The sequence below is a fragment of the Macrobrachium nipponense genome, chromosome 9, assembly GCF_015104395.2.
Source record: "Macrobrachium nipponense isolate FS-2020 chromosome 9, ASM1510439v2, whole genome shotgun sequence".
NCBI classification, from domain to species: domain Eukaryota; kingdom Metazoa; phylum Arthropoda; class Malacostraca; order Decapoda; family Palaemonidae; genus Macrobrachium; species Macrobrachium nipponense.
The window spans coordinates 14,469,614-14,490,820 of record NC_061110.1 but is presented as its reverse complement, the minus strand read 5'-3'; the positions used below and the strand labels follow the sequence as shown (position 1 = coordinate 14,490,820).

At 37.7% G+C, this 21,207-nt stretch overlaps 1 protein-coding gene across 1 annotated transcript; it reads left to right on the top strand.

The window, feature by feature from the left end:
* Positions 1–465: 465 nt before the first annotated feature.
* Positions 466–20,948, top strand: LOC135218253 (uncharacterized). Its single transcript, XM_064254420.1, has 3 exons — positions 466–2,331; positions 2,756–2,860; positions 18,487–20,948. Exon 1 carries the CDS (start codon positions 620–622, stop codon positions 1,745–1,747), a length of 1,128 nt encoding a protein of 375 aa, XP_064110490.1. The 5' UTR covers positions 466–619; the 3' UTR covers positions 1,748–2,331; positions 2,756–2,860; positions 18,487–20,948.
* The last annotated feature ends 259 nt before the right edge of the window (positions 20,949–21,207 follow it).

The window sequence follows — 21,207 nt, the reverse complement described above, 5'->3', positions numbered from 1 at the left end:
GTTGCCATCAACATTATTGCTATGTAAAATAAACTAGAAATTGTACGCTAATTATTGATTAATATTTTTATACAGATGTATATTTATGTCAGTCGGTTTGTTTTCAGTTATGGCATGTGTAAGGCACTGCTGATAGACGCTTTTAATATTTAAAGATAATTTTTTCGGCGCGCTAAGGCATAAGTAGCTGAGAGATTTTGTTGAAATACGTTTTGCTCAACTCTACTGCAACGAGATGCCTATTTTTATTCATTCGCTTTTATATGACGAACAGTCTTAGTAGGAATCATACTCGATTAAATTGGATTTGTATTACATGCCATATGATATGGTATAGCGCATGGGTTTGCTTTTATTAATAAACTGACGAATCGTTCAATAGTCTTGTATTTGGTTGTATTTGGCAACTGCCTTTATCGTACCATCCGTACGTTCGCTTTGCCACTTGTCCCGACTGCGGCCGACCGACTGTCTGGCGTCTGCAGTATTACGAGGGCAACGGCACTAATCATACCTGTTACGCTCTCCAAGTGAAGTTCGTTCTAATCGACCTTTCACCGCAAGTTTGATATATTTTCTTCTCGATTCATCAAAGAGGAAAACCCGGCAAATATCCAAGATGAACTACGATCAAGGAATTGATAAGATTTTGGCCCAGATGGACAACAAGAATCAAGAAGGTACCGAGGAAGCTGACCAAAATGGCGGTAACGCCGAATACCAGGATAACGACGAGTATGTGAATTTCGTTATGAGAGAATTGATCAGCGGACATGAGAGTCTAGACTTCTCAGACACCAGTGATGCTACTCCTCCTGCTTCTTCTGAAGTCATACAACCATCATCAGCGCCAATTCCTCAACAAGAGGCAAACCAAGTTGCTGTTAGTTCAGTTACGTTTGATTCGAGCGCTGCCAGTCGCGTTCACTACAACACGTCATGGCCAGTCACTGCATCTTACATGACGAATGGAAAGCAAGTACTCATCCTATCGCATCCCCTTCCAGCTGCTGCTACACCTGCTGGCCAACCTGCTTCTGCCCCCGAGTCTACTGTAGCCTCCTTCACAGGCCAACCCATTGCGACTGCCTTCCTGGAAGGGCAGCAGGTACTTGTCCCAGGCATAATTAATCAGCAACCACAGAATGTGATTTTCACTGCTCAGGCACCAGTGGTGTCGCAGCCTCATGCTGCAAACGGCGTTGTGGTTGCTTCTGCTGCCAATTCACAGAACGTGATAATTGCAAATCCCGCACCTGCTGCTACTGCTACTGTTGCTGACCAGACCATTGTGAGATCTCAGACATCTGAGTGGACTGCTGCTGCCCCTTCTGTTGCTGCTGCTGCTGTGGTGACCCCACCATCTGTTAAACCTGCTGGTGCAGAAAGCAAGAAAAGGAAGCTTTATGAGGCGGCACAGTTCGAAGACCCTGAAATGGAGAGGAGGCGCAAAAACGCCCAGAACGCCAAGAACCACAGAGACAAGACCAAGCTCAGAATCCAGGAATTGACAGAAGAGCTCAGACAATCCCGTCAAGAGACAGCCGACGCACAAGCTCAGGTCAAGAGACTGAAGACAGAGCTGGATCAGCAGAAGGCGGACAAGACCACCCAGCGGGAAGAGCTGATGAGGGAGATCCAGAACCTTAGGCAGGAGAATGAGAGTCTGAGGGCCCAGGAGCAAGCCATGGTTCAGCAGGACAAACTTGGATTTCAAGATTTCGACGTAAATCAGTTTTTCAAGTAGACAAGATCACGACCTGAACTTCCAGTGTATCGTTGAGGATGACAAAGAACTCTTGCTTTGCTGAATCAAACTAAAGAAAACTTTAAAAAAAAAAAATTGAAGAGAAAAAATAAAATGACACTACTCGCTCTAGAAGTCTACACCTAAAGTGACACGTTTTGTGTCTATCTTAACACATGAATATATTTATTAAATATTTTAAGAAATGAATATATTTTTAAAAAAAATTAAACTTTAAAAAAAAATATCGCAGAGCGAGTACTATTCACTCGCTTTTGCGGTGATATGTTTATATTTATAAATATTCATCTTCTGGAAGTGTATTGAGCTATTAATGAATTTTGATATTTAAAGTAGATGCTTTAGTTACTTTTACACTTCATCTAGTAAGTAACTTATGTTATTGTCTGTGCCAAAAGAAACTAGGTCTATTGAAGTGATTTTTTCAATGTACATAATGTATGTTTTCTGTATTTACAGCCCCCCCGCCCACCCCCCCCCGATGGCAGAATGGTCATGACCACTTGGCTCCCCCCCAAGTGGTTCATGACCTTCAAGATGGGTGCCTACTCGTCAAATGGAAGGTAAGTTCTTAATTCAGACGAAATTCTGCTTATTGTGTGTTTTTTAATTTTTTGTTTTTTTTGCCAATTTATAGTATATATTATATATTATAATATATATATTATATTATTATTATATATATATATATATATTATAAATATATTATATATATATATAAAATATATAATATATATATATACATATAATAAAAAAAAATAGTATATCGTAGAAATACCATTATATATAGAAAATGGTTTTTCTAGGTATATATATAGAGAGAGACAGAGTGATGCCTTCAGTATGTACCGTGTGTGTTTGTATGTATATAGACATAGCTACATGCATATACACACACACCCCTCCACTACCCTCAGTAAACTGAATGAATATTATGGTTTTGGTGTACAGTAGTACATTTATTTTAATAAATATATTTTATTCCAGCTGTAACCAACGGAAATCTAAGTGGATATTGGACGACTGGATCCATTATGCATCTGCGGGTTGAGTCACCATTGACGGAAGGACGAAGGAATACCCAAACTTAAGGTAAGAACCTTTACCTTTATGCTCATTCTGTGAAATGTGTTTCAGAGATTCTTTTGTCTGTATACGTGTGTGTGTGTGTTTGTTTATTAGTACCAACACCACGGAGATTTCAAAGGATATACAACATTATCGCTGCAATGGCCTATTGCAATTCTGCTCGTACTGCGTAGTTATAAATTGGGAACGAGATTGCGCTGGGGAAGAGGAGAGCGGATTCGTATCTTATCTTTTCGGGTGGCCGTGAGTCATTGGGTGGGAATTTCCGCTGGCTGAAACGTATAGAGAGAGGAGTTTGTTCATTGGCTACGTCTAGCTTGGCTATGCGCGCACCTTGAACTTCGTTTGTTGCATGCTTTTTCTTACTCATGAATTGGCATAAGCTCACTCCCATACCAGTTTTATAAATCATTTGGAAAGAGCGTATTTAGCATATTCTCTCTCCTCTTTCTTAGTGTTGTTATTTAAGCAGGAAGAGTTTTATGATAAAATTTAATGAAAAAGATAAGTTAGCTTGTTTGTTACGGGGCCGGAAGCGGATTTTCGTCAAATGGCAACAGGATATCCCCAACTTGAGATTAGTGCTGGTGAGAGGAGCTTTATTTTTATCTTTTCTTCTCAAAGACTGCTGTCTTGGTGTATATGTATGTGTGTATATATACGTACAGACATTATATATATATATATATATATATATATATATATATATACACGTCTATTTACTACACCAAGACGGGTTTTCATAGGGGAATATTTACACACACACACACAACACACACATGACCCACGAGGCAGCAGTTGTATACAGGAAGAAGACAAAACAGAACTTAAGCCACCATTGACGTGTTATGATGGGGAAATCCTGTTAATTTTTTCAAGAAAACATATCTCAGTTTCCGTTACGGACACGATTGACTCCTTTTTTTTTATCTACTTTTATAAAGTTCCTATTGTCAGAATAGTAATGCTAAAAAGAGGCTATGTATGTTAATACTACCATTTTATAGATATATGTCATCACGGTTTTACAAATTTGGTAAACAAAAATATATGGTACACAAAATTTATGTTAAAGTTTATGAACAAGCATATTTCCAGCAGAAGACAAAGTGTGTATATATAATATATATAATATATATATATATATATATATATATGAGAGAGAGTGAGGATAGAGAGAGAGAGAGAGAGAGAGAGAGAGAGAGAGAGAGAGGGTTTTTATACCATTAAGACAAACATAAATTCTGATAATTTTACTAAATCTTCCACCTGGAATGAATGGAAATGAGTTAAAACGCATTTACTAAATGCCAACCTAAATGAGTATAACAAGGAATGTATTATCTTTACACCATTTTTTAAATCAATATGAGATCCACAACTATTAGTGATATTAATTGCAACTTTTCTAGAACCAACTGAGAAGCTGTTTTCATGAACTAGAAGTTTGGATTCAGTAGAAGTCTTCGTGGAATAGAAGTTTGAATGTAAAAGATGATTTCTTGAAATAGAAGTCTTAGTAGAATATATCGTGAAGTAGAAAAAAAAGTTTGAATGCAAGAGATGTGTCCTCGAAATAGAATTCCTAATAGAATGTTTTATGAAGTAGAGTAGAAGTTTGAATGCAAGAGATGTTGTCTTGAAATAGAAGTCTTAGTAGAATGTTTTGTGAAGTAGAATAGAAGTCTTAATAGAATGTTTTGTGAAGTAGAATAGAAGTTTGAATGCAATAGATGTTTTCTGGAAATAGAAGCCTTAGTAGAATGTTTGGTGAAGTAGAATAGAAGTCTTAATAGAATGTTGTGTGAAGTAGAATAGAAATTTGAATGCAGTAGATTTTGCTTGAAATAGAAGGCTTAGTAGAATGTTTTGTGAAGTAGAATAGAAATTTGAATGCAGTAGATTTTTCTTGAAATAGAAGGCTTAGTAGAATGTTTTGTGAAATAGAATAGAAATTTGAGATGCCTTTGGCAGTTATAACTTCATGTATGAAACTCATGTATGAAACTGCTGGATTTCGATGTTATTGGTAGCTCGTGTTCATTTTGTGCAATTGCTAGCTTTAGAATCTTTTTAATGTTGCATTTTTTATGAAAATAAAAGGATTTCTGTCGTATGTAGCGATTTCATCGGTTGTGAAACTGGAATTTCAACTCGGTTGTTCTTTGCCGTTGTTTATAAACTGCTGGAGGGAGATCTTTTCCCATTTTGAATACTTGCAAGATATTTTTATTTTATTAGAAGCTGTTACATTGTTTATTAAGCTACAGACTTGTGTGTGATTAGTACTTTTAGATGCCTTTACTGTGTTTTGTATAACGTTATGCAATTGTTGGGTTTTTATTCCATGTTATACAACTGCTGGATTATTGTTTCGTATTATGCAGCTAATAGGTTTTTTTTATGGTATGTAATTGCTGGGATTTTGTTTTGAATTTTGCAAATGCTGGATTTTTGTTTCGTGTTATGCAGTTATTGGGTTTTTTGTGGTACATAATGGCTGGTTTTTTATTTGTATTTTGCAAATGCTGGATTTTTGTTTCGTGTAATGCAGTTACTGGTTTTTTTATGGTACATAATGCTGTTGTTATATATATATATATATATATATATATATATATATATATATATATATATATATATATATATATATAACATTCATTGAATAGAATGGCTTTCTTACTGTTAACCAGCTTTTTTGAAATTGCTTCATATTTTCTAATTATTTTCTTTACTTCATTGTTCAGGTTACTAATGGACACGTAATGGGGTTCTTTCATTTACTCCAGTATATTTTTACACGCGACAGCTGTTTCGTCAACCTATACTATTGACGTTATCAAGCTTACTGATACAAATATGTTGTTGTTTAAGATTAAGCTGGCCTTGTGCCAGCACGGGCTCTTGCTCGTAGAGCAGCCCGTATAACATACAAATATGAGCCTAAATGCTTTTTGTGACGTCATGAGGACGGAAAGGTAGTACAATTGCCAGATACCTAGTTTTAAGTATTTACAAAAGACTATAGTGAAACATAAAATAAGACAAATAAATAAATATGTTAACAACAGAAATTATATAAAAAGTTGAAAGTAAGTTATTATATACACGTTATACATAAATATATATTAATTACATATATGTTTAATTCACTGAATGTCAGTGTGCGCTCCTGTCCGCGTGTGGTGGTTTTGTTCCACGCGGTTGAAGGGCTGCCTCCTACACGAGGGCAAGGATCGGTCTGCCTCACGTTGGATGTTAAGGTTGGGGCATTGCATGGCGATGCTGACTGCTTTTGATATCAATAAACGATTGTAGTTGCCTTCCTTGTGTATTATTTTGGTGTTTGTGTGAAGTTCTTGTAAGGATGGTTTTTTATTGTGGGTATCCACAAAGTGCTGATGAATGGCTCCTTGGTTTCTGTGGGCCTGCATGCGACGTTTGAGTGCAGTGGTTGTGTGTCCGATATAGCATTTTTGGGGGGACTGACATTGCTCGTCAGCACTGACAAACTTTTATACTATATCAGATTTAACCTCTTTCTCCGTCGATGGGGCCGTACTATTTTTCATTACCAATGAGGCCGTAAGGTTTAGTTTGCAGTAAATCCTTGCTGTTATTTTGTTATATGGCGCTAGGGGAGTGGTTCCTCTTCGCAGTATACCAAGGATGGCTTTCCTTTCATCTTCGTGGTGTTTGTTGTATGGTATCTGATGGTATATCACTATTTCTTTGTCTTTGTCTTGTGTGTTGTCCCTCGGGGTCGGGGTATGGAAAGCCTCTAATCTCTTTTTGACAACTTGCTGGACCATGTCATCTGGGTAGCCGTTACTTGTGTGCAGCTGTTGAACTCTGTTGATTTCTTCGTTAGTCGCTTTCCACGTCGAACAGTGTGTTATGGAGCGTTTTATGTATGCATTTACCACAGATCGTTTATATGCATCAGGGCATTCTCCTCTAGCATTTAAGCATCTCCCAGCGTCTGTCTTTTTAGTGTACTATACGGTGGTATTGTATTTGTAGTTCTTTTGGGTCACAAGTACGTCCATGAAAGGGAGCATCTTCTCATCACTTCTTTCTACCGTAGCAATGGGTTCCCCCCTAGGGGTTCTTTTCGCAAACGCATACATGGCACACACAAAAGAGGTCACATTTGAAGAACACCCAAAACCCAGAATCTATGGGAGATATATTGATGATATCTTTATCACAACAAAGGGCTACAATGACATAGAAGAATTAGTAAATAAACTCCAAGCAAATTCTACATTAAATTTTACGGTAGAAAGAAGTGATGAGAAGATGCTCCCTTTCTTGGACGTACTTGTGACCCAAAAGAACAACAAATACAATACCACCATATACACTAAAAAGACAGACGCTGGGAGATGCTTAAATGCTAGAGGAGAATGCCCTGATGCATATAAACGATCTGTGGTAAATGCATACATAAAACGCGCCATAACGCACTGTTCGACGTGGAAAGCGACTAATGAAGAAATCAACAAGAGTTCAACAGTTGCTCACAAATAACGGCTACCCAGATGACATGATCCAGCAAGCTGTCAAAAAGAGATTAGAAGCTTTCCATAACCCGACCCCGAGGGACAACACACAAGACAAAGAAATAGTGATATTCCATCAGATACCATACAACAAACACCACGAAGATGAAAGGAAAGCCATCCTTGGTATACTGCGAAGAGGAACCACCCCCTTAGCGCCATATAACAAAATAACAGCAAGCATTTACTGCAAACCAAACCTTACGGCCTCATTGGTAATGAAAAATAGTACGGCCCCATCGACGGAGAAAAAGAGGTTTTGAATTTTTTTTGAAAATATAGTATACAAGTTTCTCTGTGCCCCTGACGAGCAATGTCAGTCCCCCAAAAATGCTATATCGGACACAAACCAACCACTGCACTCAAACGTCGCATGCAGGCCCACAGAAACCAAGGAGCCATTCATCAGCACTTTGTGGATACCCACAATAAAAAACCATCCTTACAAGAACTTCACACAAACACCAAAATAATACACAAGGAAGGCAACTACAATCGTTTATTGATATCAAAAGCAGTCAGCATCGCCATGCAATGCCCCAACCTTAACATCCAACGTGAGGCAGACCGATCCTTGCCCTCGTGTAGGAGGCAGCCCTTCAACCGCGTGGAACAAAACCACCACACTGGTAATGAAAAATAGTACGGCCCCATCGACGGAGAAAGAGGTTGAATTTGATATAGTATACAAGTTTGTCTGTGCTGACGAGCAATGTCAGTCCCCCCAAAAATGTTATATCGGACACACAACCACTACACTCATACGTCGCATGCAGGCCCACAGAAACCAAGGAGCCATTCATCAGCACTTTGTGGGTACCCACAATAAAAAAACCACCATCTTACAAGAACTTCTACAAACACCAAAAATAATACACAGGAAGGCAACTACAATCGTTTATTGATATCAAAGCAGTCAGCACGCCATCGCCATGCAATGCCCCAACCTTAACATCCCAACGTGAGGCAGACCGATCCTTGCCCTCGTGTAGGAGGCAGCCCTTCACCCGTGGAACCAAAACACCACACTGTAATGAAAATGTAGTACGGCCCCATCGACGGAGAAAGGAGGTTGAATTTGATATAGTATAACAAGTTTGTCTGTGCTGACGAGCAATGTCAGTCCCCCCAAAAAATGTTTATAGTCGGACACACAACCACTACACTCATACGTCGCATGCAGGCCCACAGAAACCAAGGAGCCATTCATCAGCACTTTGTGGGTACCCACAATAAAAAACCATCCTTACAAGAACTTCTCACAAACACCAAAATAATACACAAGGAAGGCAACTACAATCGTTTATTGATATCAAAAGCAGTCAGCATCGCCATGCAATGCCCCAACCTTAACATCCAACGTGAGGCAGACCGATCCTTGCCCTCGTGTAGGAGGCAGCCCTTCAACCGCGTGGAACAAAACCACCACACTGGTAATGAAAAATAGTACGGCCCCATCGACGGAGAAAGAGGTTGAATTTGATATAGTATACAAGTTTGTCTGTGCTGACGAGCAATGTCAGTCCCCCCAAAAATGCTATATCGGACACACAACCACTACACTCATACGTCGCATGCAGGCCCACAGAAACCAAGGAGCCATTCATCAGCACTTTGTGGGTACCCACAATAAAAAACCATCCTTACAAGAACTTCTCACAAACACCAAAATAATACACAAGGAAGGCAACTACAATCGTTTATTGATATCAAAAGCAGTCAGCATCGCCATGCAATGCCCCAACCTTAACATCCAACGTGAGGCAGACCGATCCTTGCCCTCGTGTAGGAGGCAGCCCTTCAACCGCGTGGAACAAAACCACCACACGCGGACAAGAGCGCACACTGACATTCAGTGAATTAAACATATATGAAATTAATATATATATTTATGTATAATGTGTATATAATAACTTACTTTCAACTTTTTATATAATTTCTGTTGTTAACATATTTATTTATTTGTCTTATTTTATGTTTCACTATAGTCTTTTGTAAATACTTAAAACTAGGTTTCTGGCAATTGTACTACCTTTCCGTCCTCTTGACGTCACAAAACGCATGTAGGCTCATATTTGTATCAGTACACTTGATAACGTCAAAATGTATAGGTTGACGAAACAGCTGTCGCGTGTAAAAATACTGGAGTAAATGGAAGAACCCCATTATGTGTCCATTAGTAACCTGAACAATGAAGTAAAGAAAATAATTAGAAAATATGAAGCAATTTCAAAAAAGCTGGTTAACAGTGAGAAAGCCATTCTATTCAATGAATGTTGTATCCGTGAAAAAATTGTGCCCATAAGTACCATATATATATATATATATATATATATATATATATAATAATATATATATATATATATATATATATATATATATAATTTTTTTTTTTAATTAGCAACTGCTGGATTTTTATTTCATGTTATGCAGTTACTGGGTTTTTTCATGATACATAATGGCTGGGTTTTTTGTTTTGAATTTTGCAACTGCTTGATTTTTGTTTCGTGTTATGTAGTTACTGGTTTTTTCATGGTACATAATTGCTGTTTGTTTTGAATTTTGCGAAATGCTGGGGTTTTGTTTCGTGTTATGCGGTTACTGGGTTTTTTCATGGTACATAATTATTGGTTTGTTCATATACGAAACAAACCTTCGGTCTTAACATTAGGATAAATACTCAGCGCCAGCTGGAAACCAGTAAAGTTTAAAATATTGTGTATGCAAGGGACTATTGGCATCTGTGCTTGGTCAGGAGACATGTGGAGCCACCCACATACCCCTCATTAACTTGTGACCACGTCAGTTATTTTCTTACCGCCTTTAAGTGAGGATGTGCTTTGCTCCGTCCTTTCAAAGCCAGTTTTGTTTGCCCCCTGTTGTTTTCAATTTGTTGTTTGGAATTTCCGGGTATTTGAACATGAAGCCTTCCTGGATATCACAAGAAGCAGATAAACGCCCTGTTATTTTCTTTGACGGTCTTGACGTCGAAGTACTCATTGTGAAGTAAGTCGTAGGTGAAGAAACTCTTAAGGTACGATTAATTCGTTGCCTGTGCTTTGGAATATCGCATATTCCTATGGATTGCCTGTAATCCAAACCTTTGATGTATCTGGATGTGCTTTGGGAAGTAATTATAACTAATTGTGCTCCTTTCCCTGCGGGGAGAGGTGTGTATCGCCATCTTGTTTTCGTTCAAGATACGTGGGTAGAGAGGATGCAGGTGTGCGGTCGGCGTTAGGCTTATCAGGAGAACCAACTCAAGAAGGACAGTTGGTTTGATGTATAACGTCGTATTGCCACCCAGGATCCCACGTGATGGATGTCCCTTTTATCCTTACATGCACTGAATGGCGGTCAGATGCGTCGCCATCTGTAAAGAAGCAGATAGTGCAACAAGGCAGCCTTTAATCTCATGTTGCTATGACTACGAGAATAACATCAACAGCCTTGCACTTCTGGTAGGGTGCTGGCTTCACATTCTAGTTGCTCATTGATGTCATAAACATGGCGACCGCCATGACGTCACTTCACAGCTGCGGCCTACACGAAGACATGCTTCCATTTTCATTTTGAGGTACAAGAGTACTTTACAACTATGTTTTCAGATTGGAGGTTTTTAATGCACATTGTTTTTTGAGAGAAATTACAAGCATTAGGAGATATAAGTCACATAATGGAAAAGACACAAGTCTTTCCTTTGTATCCTTCCGCTTAGGGGTCATCAAGCTTAGGTGACTGGCTTTGATGCCAGTGCGTTCTCCTGCCAATCCTGGAAAAATAGGGACTTCGTAGCTGATCCCAAGAGGAGAAGTTTCTTCTCCATCTTCGAGCCAGGATTGTTACATCCCTATTATATGAAAGCACAAGAAGTAGTTGTAATTGCCGAACAAGTGAATGATGGAAGTTTGTTCTAGTGTGGCTGTGAAGAGTTGGAGAAGGCTAGAATCAGGGACTTCATGACTGATCCTCGTGCCAAGAGGAGAAGAATAATTTCTTCTTCATCTTCTTCGAGCCAGGACTGTCACATCCTTGTAAAGTAGAAATGCCACAGAAGGTTGGGTCTCTTGATCTTGGCTGCAAGAGTACCATAAACAGCCTCACGCTTCCATCAAGCGTGCTGACGTCATAGCCAAAACCGCTTGCAAATGTCATGACGTCACAGCCTACTTATTCTCGATTTACTTCGCTGCCTCCGGAACTTAATACGCTCTCTGACTCATTGGTACACACAGTAATGAAGAATAAACAGGATCTAGAGGTGAAATGGCTCTTCGTCTTGGTTGGACGACCATGACGCATGCAAATAGATACCTTCTCAAAAGATACCTTCTCAAATCCTACTGACTATTCGGGATCGAGCCATCAGTGGCCATTAAAGATCAAAGATGCTGTGGCCGTATGGTCGGAAGGCCATGACTCATGCAAATAGATACCTTCTCAGATCCTACTGACTATTCGAGATCGAGCCATTAGTGGCCATTAAAGATCAAAGATGCTGCGGCCGCATGGTCGGACGGCCATGACGCACCCGGACATTTGTCAGAGGGTAAGAGTGAGTTAACGTCTCCTGTGGTTGAACACAGTGCGTTAGAACAGGAGGGAAGAGAAAACCAAGAGTTTCTGGCTTCGTATGAGGAGGTGATTGATTTGATTAGTCAATTCAATAACCTTTCGGGGAGCACGGAGACACCTGCCAGCATGCTTCCCCCAGGGATTGACATGGTGTTTGGTTTGAAAAAGGATACGAAAGTGTACGAATTACCTTGTTCTAGTCGTGTAGAGTCCATTTTACAACACGTAAAATGCACAGATTGATGGAAGGATATGGATACCTCTTAGTAATCGTATGCAGCCTGAATGGTGGGAATTAGCATACTTTGGGTTGACTCCAGAAAACTTCAAACCTTTACAGGTAAGAAGAATTCCCATGTTTTATATACTTGTTGGTATAAGCTGGTGTCTTCCTAGACGAATTTATTGGTACTAACTCTTCGACTCTTAACAACCAGTACGTTTTAAAGTTAATCGAAAGCTTGGTTCCTTCGAAAGTACTGTAGAACCATTCTTAATGAAATTAAATGGGAACTTAAGTCAAAAGTAAGAAGTGAATGTCTTTCTTTTGCCACTTAAGGTAGCCAAGCCTAAGTAGGGCACTTGTAACCTAAGATGCTATAGCTAGGATAATTGGGTCATACCTTTTAGCCTAACAAGTGGTTATATTCGTAGCCTATTCCAGCCAGTATCTGAGTAGTAGTTCTTAGCTCAGGCTGTCCGAACTAACAGGTTTGCATGTGCTGTCTTGGACCAACTAATGGTTGCGGTTTGGCTTTCGAACCTGCATTCACTATCTTGGATTAGTCTGAGTGGTACAATTCTTAGCTTAGCCGGGTCCGCTTAGCCTAACTCATAGGGTCAACCTGGTCTTGCCAACTTAATTGACTATACATACTTAGACAAGTCCAAGTGGTTGTTGGCTAGGTTAACCTGGAATCTGCAAATGGGTCTCTTCCATACTGGTCTAGTTTCTATATTGAAGTCATGAACCTAACATAGAGGGTTCGAGCTTCAGTTGGCTAGAGCAAGGCATTAGTACCTCATCATATCTGGAAGGGGAAAGTGGGGAGTTTCCCATTCTTCAAGAGTGAGGTAGGGTGAAGTGACGTTGGGTACAATTCTGGGCTAGGTTACTCGAGAATAGCACCATGATGGTTTCTGGCAATATAGGATTTCCCTTTGGAGGGTAGCATATTGAACATATGCCCATATATTGTAACAGGTCACCGCATAAGGTGTTTTGTGGTTGAGTTCTTAGTTTTTACCAAAACACTGAGCTGTTTAATAGCTCTCCTAGGGCTGAGGGCTGGCCTGAAGTATTGGATATTTTTTACGTGGCTAGGAACCAATTGCAACGGGACCTGCAGCGTATTGTGAGATCCGAACCGCACTATATCGATAAATTATTTTCTATCACCAGAAATAAGTTCTCTGATTCCGCGTTGGCCGAGATGGGAGTAGGACCTCGGACCACCGGTTTGGCAGATTAGTGCACAAACCACTCGTCCAGAGAGGAACTCGTATAGTGGAAAAACCATGTAATAGCTGTCTCGGGTTTCACCTTTCGAGGAGCCTGAGGATTCCATTTGCGATACTGGGAACAATCTGGAGGTTACGCAAACTCTAGGTTCTACCTGTTCCGCCATGTCCCGGATGGAAGGATGGCTTCCAGTATTTAAGGAGGACCCAGGATGAGTGATAAAGTTAATCGTAGCACAATCATCGCTACCAGGTTCGTATGGGGAAGAGGCACCACCGATAGGTAGAATTAATATCTCAAGGTCTGGAGGTTGAGCAGTATCCCCTTTCGAACTAATAGTTCTCAGTTTTTGGGTGTAGAGTGTCACCTCGGACGTAACACGACTCCAAAGGTCGTTAGCTCACATATACAGAATGACTCTTTAGCAGTGACTGCCTGTATAGTGGACGTTTCTGTCCATTAAAGGCATTCGGTCAGTAGACAATGATCTGGTGGAGAGGTTGTCAGAACAGAGGGAAGTATCTGTAATTCATGTTTACATGAATGGTGATATACATTGGACTGGTGATTGGGCATGTGAATATCGCTTCACACTGACTAATCTTCAGATGAATCAGGAGCAGTGAACTGGTTGGGGCACATAAGAACTCCGATCTGATAAGTGAAAACATACTCTGTATCAGAGTAGCCTTGACAGACTACCACCAGGCACATACATCAGTCACGTTACAGGAAACTGACCATGGATGGGGTCTTCCTCTGACCCTGGTTAAGCAGTGGGAGTACTTCAATAAACGGGGCTTTTAGGTTTGACGTAGACTCAAAAGTAGTCTGGAACATCAGTTCCAATTGGCCCCAGAATCCGGGATAATGAGTCAATGCAGCACAGGTCATGATGACAGATACATTTCTTAGTCATGCTCAGTACGGTGTGAGTATGTGTGAGGGACCTTCAGCAGGGCCGGCTTTGACTTTTCAAAGTACTCTTTGGTTATAGAAAGAACTACGTCGCCTAGAACATTAAGGTGGTAGATGTAAAGGAACAGGCCAAACAGAGGCGATCGGTCAAGCCTACTCCTTGTTTGTCAAGTTTTACCAATGAGGTTATACAGAAGAGAAGGTCATCAGAGGAATATGGGCCTTCTGGCATTTAAGAAGATATCTGTTAAAATGATCGTGACGGTTGGTCTGTGACTGTATCGAAGCTCAGAATTGAGCAATTTTAAGAAGGTGTCTGTCTGTTCATTGAAATTTGAGAGTGGGTTCTTTGTTATGAAAACCACTTTCAATTTCCTGATATATATATATATATATATATATATATATATATATATATATATATATATATATATATATATAGGTTGCCCAGATGTCCTTGGACACAATTTCCTTGGGTCCTTTGGTGGCTGCTCAACAAATGTGTAACTCATCCAGTACCCCTGGCGGGTCAGTTGGTATCTTGTCTAAGATGATGGTATGAATGTGAAATGGAGGAGTTAACTGGCCTCTTTCCTTTTCAAATTTCTGTCTCCTTCTTTACTTAGGGCAGTAAGTAGAGAATACTCATAAGCTGGAACGGATAAGGTACAGATGAGGGAAGTGGCCATACTGTTAGGGTTAGTATCAGTAAGATACCTATCAGTACAGGACATTCCTCTCTTTATGCAAGGGGGAGAGGAATGATAACAAACCTACATGAGTGGATGAATTGGATTGTTAGGGGAACAGATCTTATCTTCCTCAGGCACAATGAACTATGACATTGTGTAAAAACCCAGAGTCTGACTCTATCATATTCATATATGTCTTAGATTCGGAAATACTGGTCAGTTGTTTCGTAGAATTCTGGTATTCAGAAAACTGATCAAAGGTGGCAAACTCCCAGTTGGTTAATAGTACTTACCTTCCACCAAAAGTAAGTCTATCCTAATGTTAAGACCGAAGGTTTGTTTCGTATATGAACAAATGACAAATTTTTAACCAATTTGTATTTTTCATAACTTACAAACCTGAGGTCTTAACATACAAAGGCCCACCTCTAACCACCCCTATATCAACTAACCTGGGTTAGAAGAATAACTAACGGAGTCACGAGTTAAAATGGGGTATGTGGATGGTTCCACATGTCTCGTGACCAAGCACAGATGCCAATAGTCCCTTGCGTACACAATTATCTTAAACTACCGGTTTCCAGCTGGCGCTGAGTATTTATCCTAATGTTAAGACTTCGGGTTTGTAAGTTATGAAAAATACAAATTGGTTAAAAATTTGTCATTTTGGTTTCGTGTTATGTAACTAATAGGTTTTTTTTATGGTATGTAATTGTTGGTTTTTTGTTTTGTTATTTGCAAATGCTGGATTTTTTATTCGTATTATGCAGTTACTGTTTTTTTTTATGGTACATAATGGCTGGTTTTTTGTTTGGTATTTTGCAAATGCTGGATTTTTGTTTCGTGTTATGCAGTTACTAGGTTTTTTCATGGTACATTTGCTGGGTTTGTTTTGTATTTTGCAAATGAGGTTTCGTTCTATGATATAAAATTTACTTAGTTTTTTTTCAAGTTATAAAACTGCCAGGGTTTTTATTTTATATAACTGCTTGTTTTTTTTCAGTTATAAAACTGCCAGTTTTTTTATGTTATATAACTGCTTGGATTTTCTCATGTCATGCATCTGCGGGTTGTTATATGACGTATCTATTGCATTTTTTCATGTGTTTCAAAGGCTGGATTTTTGTTTTACAACTTGAGTTTTTGTTTGCTGTGCTGGTTTTTGTTTCACGTTATGGAACTTGTGGATCTTTGTGTCATGTTATGGCAACTGCTAGATTTTTACGTCAGGCAAATGCTTGGTTATTGTTTCGTGTTATTGTAACTGATAGATATTTGTTCCATGTTATGCAACTTATGGATTTTTGTTTGTTTTGCAATCGCTGGATTTTTATCATTTTATTGGAACTGACTGATATGTTTCATGTTATGCAACCTCTGGATTTGTGTTTCCTGTGCAATTGTTGGGTTTTCTATGTTATGTCATGGGAGCTGATAAAGATTTCTTTCATGTTATGCCACTTCGGGATTTTTGTGTCTTGTTCTCTGAACTGATAGATATTTCTTTAATGTTATGCAACTCATGGATTTTTTCATGTGCAATTGCTGGAATTTTGTATCATGTTATTGAAACTGAAATATATGTTTCAAGTTATGCAACCTCTGGATTTTTGTTTGCTATGCAATTACTGTGTAATTACTGGGTTTTTATGTAATGTTGTGCAACTGTTAGATATTTGTTTCATGTTATGCAACCTCTGGATTTTTGTTTGCTGTGCAATTGCTGGATTGTTATGTTATGGTATTGTAACTGATAGTTTCATGTTATGCAACTGGATTTGTGTTCCATGTTCTGCAGCTGCTAGATTTTACCATTGGTAGGTATTGCATTGCATATGAAACTAGGAAATTCAAAAGTCATTGGTAATTTTTGTTCATTTTGTCCATGTGCTAGATTTAGAGTTTATTATAATGCACAGTTTTCGTCTTATTTTATGCAAAAGCTTCATTTAGATATTGAAAGTGGTGCTCTTTTAACTCTATACAACTGCAGTATTGGAATGCCATTAACAGTTATTGGATAGTCAATGCAAATGCTTGATTTAGATGCCATTGCATAGTTGATGCAACTGCTCGATTTGGATGTCATTACATAGTTAATGCAAATGCTTGAATTGAATGTCATTGCGTAGTTAATGCAACTGCTTGATTTGAATGTCATTGCATAGTTAATGCAACTGCTTGATTTTAGATATCATTAGTAGTTGCATTTTGAGAAACTGAAAGATTTAAGTTGCTCTTAGTAGCAGTTCTTGATTCGTTAAATAGTGTTTCATTCAACTTGGGTAACTTTTGGATTCTGGTGTCAGTAGTACTGGTAATTTTTGTGTGGTTAAAGCACTTCGGATTTATCTGCAATTTTTGGATAAATTGTCCATGCAGTTGTGGTGTTTAGATGTCATCAGTTAGTCGTTCAGTTTATTCATATGCGGACAAACCTTCGGTAGAAATTGTCCTATTGTTAAGACCTCAGGTTTGTAACTGAAAAATATAAATTGTCTTAAAAAATTTTCATTTTTTCAAAAGGTTGACATAGCTACCATTAATAGTTATTGTTTTTTTTTCAAAAGGTTGACTTAACCACCATTAATAGTTATTGTTTTTTCAAAAGTTTGGCTTAGCCACTATTAGTAGTTATTGTTTTTTTTCAAAAGGTTGACTTAGCTACCATTAGTACTTATTGTATTGTCATGCAACCACAGGTTTTGGATATTATTAGTAGTAGTTGTTCAGTTTATGCAATTGTAGGGTTTAGGTAATGTTGGTAGTTATTGTGTTGTTTATGGAACCCCTTGTTTTAGGTGGCATTATTGATTTTACTCAACTTCACGATAGGTATTTATTTTTGTAGACATTAATAATTTACTTTTTTGTATCCAACTGGTAAATGGAAGTGCTATTATTAGTCCTAGTATCTTGTATGATACAAGCAGTTCTCGGGTTACATTGTTCCGAGTTTACATCGCTTTTCAAATATATTCATGAAATAATTGGTTCCGGGTTACAGCGCATGTTCCGAGGTTACGTCGTTGTCTTTACGCCACGACAGAACAGTAAAAGTACTTACAGCTACAATGTAAAATCAAAATTTTGTGGGGGGTTTTTTATGCACACCACATCAGAATGCAAGTAAATTTCTCATTTTTATAGATTTTTCTTGTGTTATTCCGGATTACGCTGTTTTCTGGGTTATAGCGGGACTCGGGACAGAACCCCCAACGTAACGCAGCGACTGCCTGTACTAATAGTGTTTGTGATAATGAAACCTAAGAATACATATACAACTAGTAAAGATTATGGTAATGAAGCCTAATAATTACTTTGATGATGCGGATTATCATTCATAGTAAGAAATTAGGTGAAGATGAAGAAATTGTTTTGGGAGCTGTAAATAACATGCCCTGTTGTGTGTTTCAGCCCCGGATTTCGGAGAACTGGAAACTGATGCTTCAGATGTTGCTCATTCTGAGGAGAAATGAAGATGAGGACTTGATGGAAGATGGAGAACTGGATAGGAAAGAGAGCTGGATGGCACATGTAGACATCAAGAACTGGAGGGAAGATGGAGATATAGAATTGGATGCTGCTGGCGTTTGAAACAGACAAAAATCATTACTGCTGATGGAAGATCGTGTTATAAGTGAAAGTGGAACAAATTCTCAACCATTTTGAGGAAATTGTTCAAATTTTGTGTAAGATTTTCAAAGGTGCTGAGTTTCCCAAGACCTCTTTGTATACTGTCACTCCCTAGTTATTGTTTTTAGTGAAAACCTGATGAAGAGGAATGTATATGTTTCGATAATCCCTGTGAAAACTATATGTATTTCTTGGGAAACGACTATCTTAACATAACCGAAGTTTTATTGTACTAAATTCACTGCAACCCAGTGCCTTGAATTTTAGGATAACTTAGATTTTTTGTTCATTTGCAGAGCAAAGGCTGTGACGATAAAGTGCATCTAATTTCTGAAGCATATCAGTTATGCACCACTTTTACAATTACTCATAACATGACATTTGCATAACTTGAAACGACACCAAGTGGTTGTTCTCATTTGTAACAGCTCTTTATTGTGAGGGTTTCAAAGGCAAAGATAGATGAAATATTTGAATTAACGGTAGAATATATGCGTGTCTCTGAGTAAATAATTTATAATGACATTTTTTTTATGAGATTAATAACATGATGTTTACAAATAGCATTTGAAAGTGGTAACAACAAAAAACCTACTATCTAATGGCATAGGGCAGTATAGTATTTAAGTTTATATATGCTTCTTATATCTTTGAAATTCCTTTTATTTCTTTAAGGTACGCATATACAAAATTGTTCTGTATATCAGCCAATGGATAACTATCCATACCAGCCCATTTCATATCTCGCAAGTAACAGCTCTGGGTCTGACTTAGTGATTGCTATGAACATTAATCCGCATAACTCATATTTCCTCTTACTCGGGGAGTAAGCTTACAAACTACTTTGTCGTTTTTTTCGGCTTTAGGAAAGGTCTATGGAAGAGCCTAAAACGGTCTGATGAAGGTACAGGAATTTTAGGATCGGATATTTATGATTTATTTGTTAGTAGTAGAAAAAAATATGTGCATGTTAAACAGTGCAAAAAAACTTTACCTAAAAATATCGTATATTTATTTTAATTTTCGTTGGTGAAACAAGGCTCTATTTGACCATAGATTTTAGTGCGTCTTAAATATTGCACAAGTTCCCAGGTACTCTGGAAGTCTGATCACGCCTAGTTATGTTTGTCGTGCGAGTTTCGTTTCAGCAGATAGACCAGGCTAGACATAGCAGACTTTAGGCATATACTGTATATAGAAAATAAACATCTAAAGTATTCACAGGTGTTGTACGACCAAGAAGTGACAACCACCATAAAGTTAGGGTTATACATTTTAAAGTATAAACATTCCTCAGTTTTTCCTTCTCTTCTTTTCCAGCTCCGGTTAAATAAAGCATGAATATGTATTTATTGAAGAAGTTTGCTGTTCTTATTGCTCTGGCTACCTATTTAGGTTGAAGGTAGAATATTTCTGCTTATGAATATGCTTTCAGTCTTAGTGTATCTGTAATTTTATTACAGCTCTCTTTCCTTGGAGACACTTGCACAGACACATGACTTAACGCATGCACGATTTACCTAAGGTCTTCCATACTGGCACGTGTGTACAGCATAAATACATGTGTTGTGTCATTTTAAATATGCAAGTATTGAGCACAAATGTAAGGTAGTTTCTACGCTGTACGTGATCTTGTATTTTGTATTTTGTAAGACTCCTCAAAGATATTGATTAGTAAGCTGAGGTGCTAATTGGATTCCAATGTATATATTATATAGTACATATATGTATATATCTGTAATATGTAAATATTTAAAGTATATAATGTATATAAATATATAATGAAATGTACAATATATATAATGTTATACCTATAATATATATGTATATTGTCTTATATAATTAGATATACAATATAATTTTTACATATAAAAGATATAAATTATATATGTATATATTTAATGTATATACGTATGTATATATATACTAAAGATACTATATAGAGTGTAGGTATTTCTTAACAATGACGAACTGACACATCTCCTTACATTATCCTGGTGATATCTTGTGATGATTTACACAATCAACAATATAAGTTATGATTCCTAAGGAATACTTATCATATGTAAATAAATTATTGATACAGTGATTTTTTTGTCATATTGACATATTTTGTTTGTTGGTTTTTTTATATATATATAATTCTACATTAATACCTGTTGAGAAAAGTCGCTGTAAGTGATTTAAGTGATTTATTTGTAAGTAATGTTGTATCATATCTTACGGAATAAACTTATTTTAACTATGATTTCGTGTGATTGGAACCATGATTTTAATGACGGTCGTTTTAAAGTACTTTTTCTTTAGTTTCTTTTTCCTGAAGTAAATGCTGTAAGTGAAAATTTCGGGGGTCTCCTCCGTAAAAAATGAAAAAAAGTGCAATACCAAATTTGGGAAAAGTAATTTACACATCAGGGCATTTAACTCCAGCAATACATTCAGTCATTTTAAACGTATATATATATATATATATATATATATATATATATATATATATATATA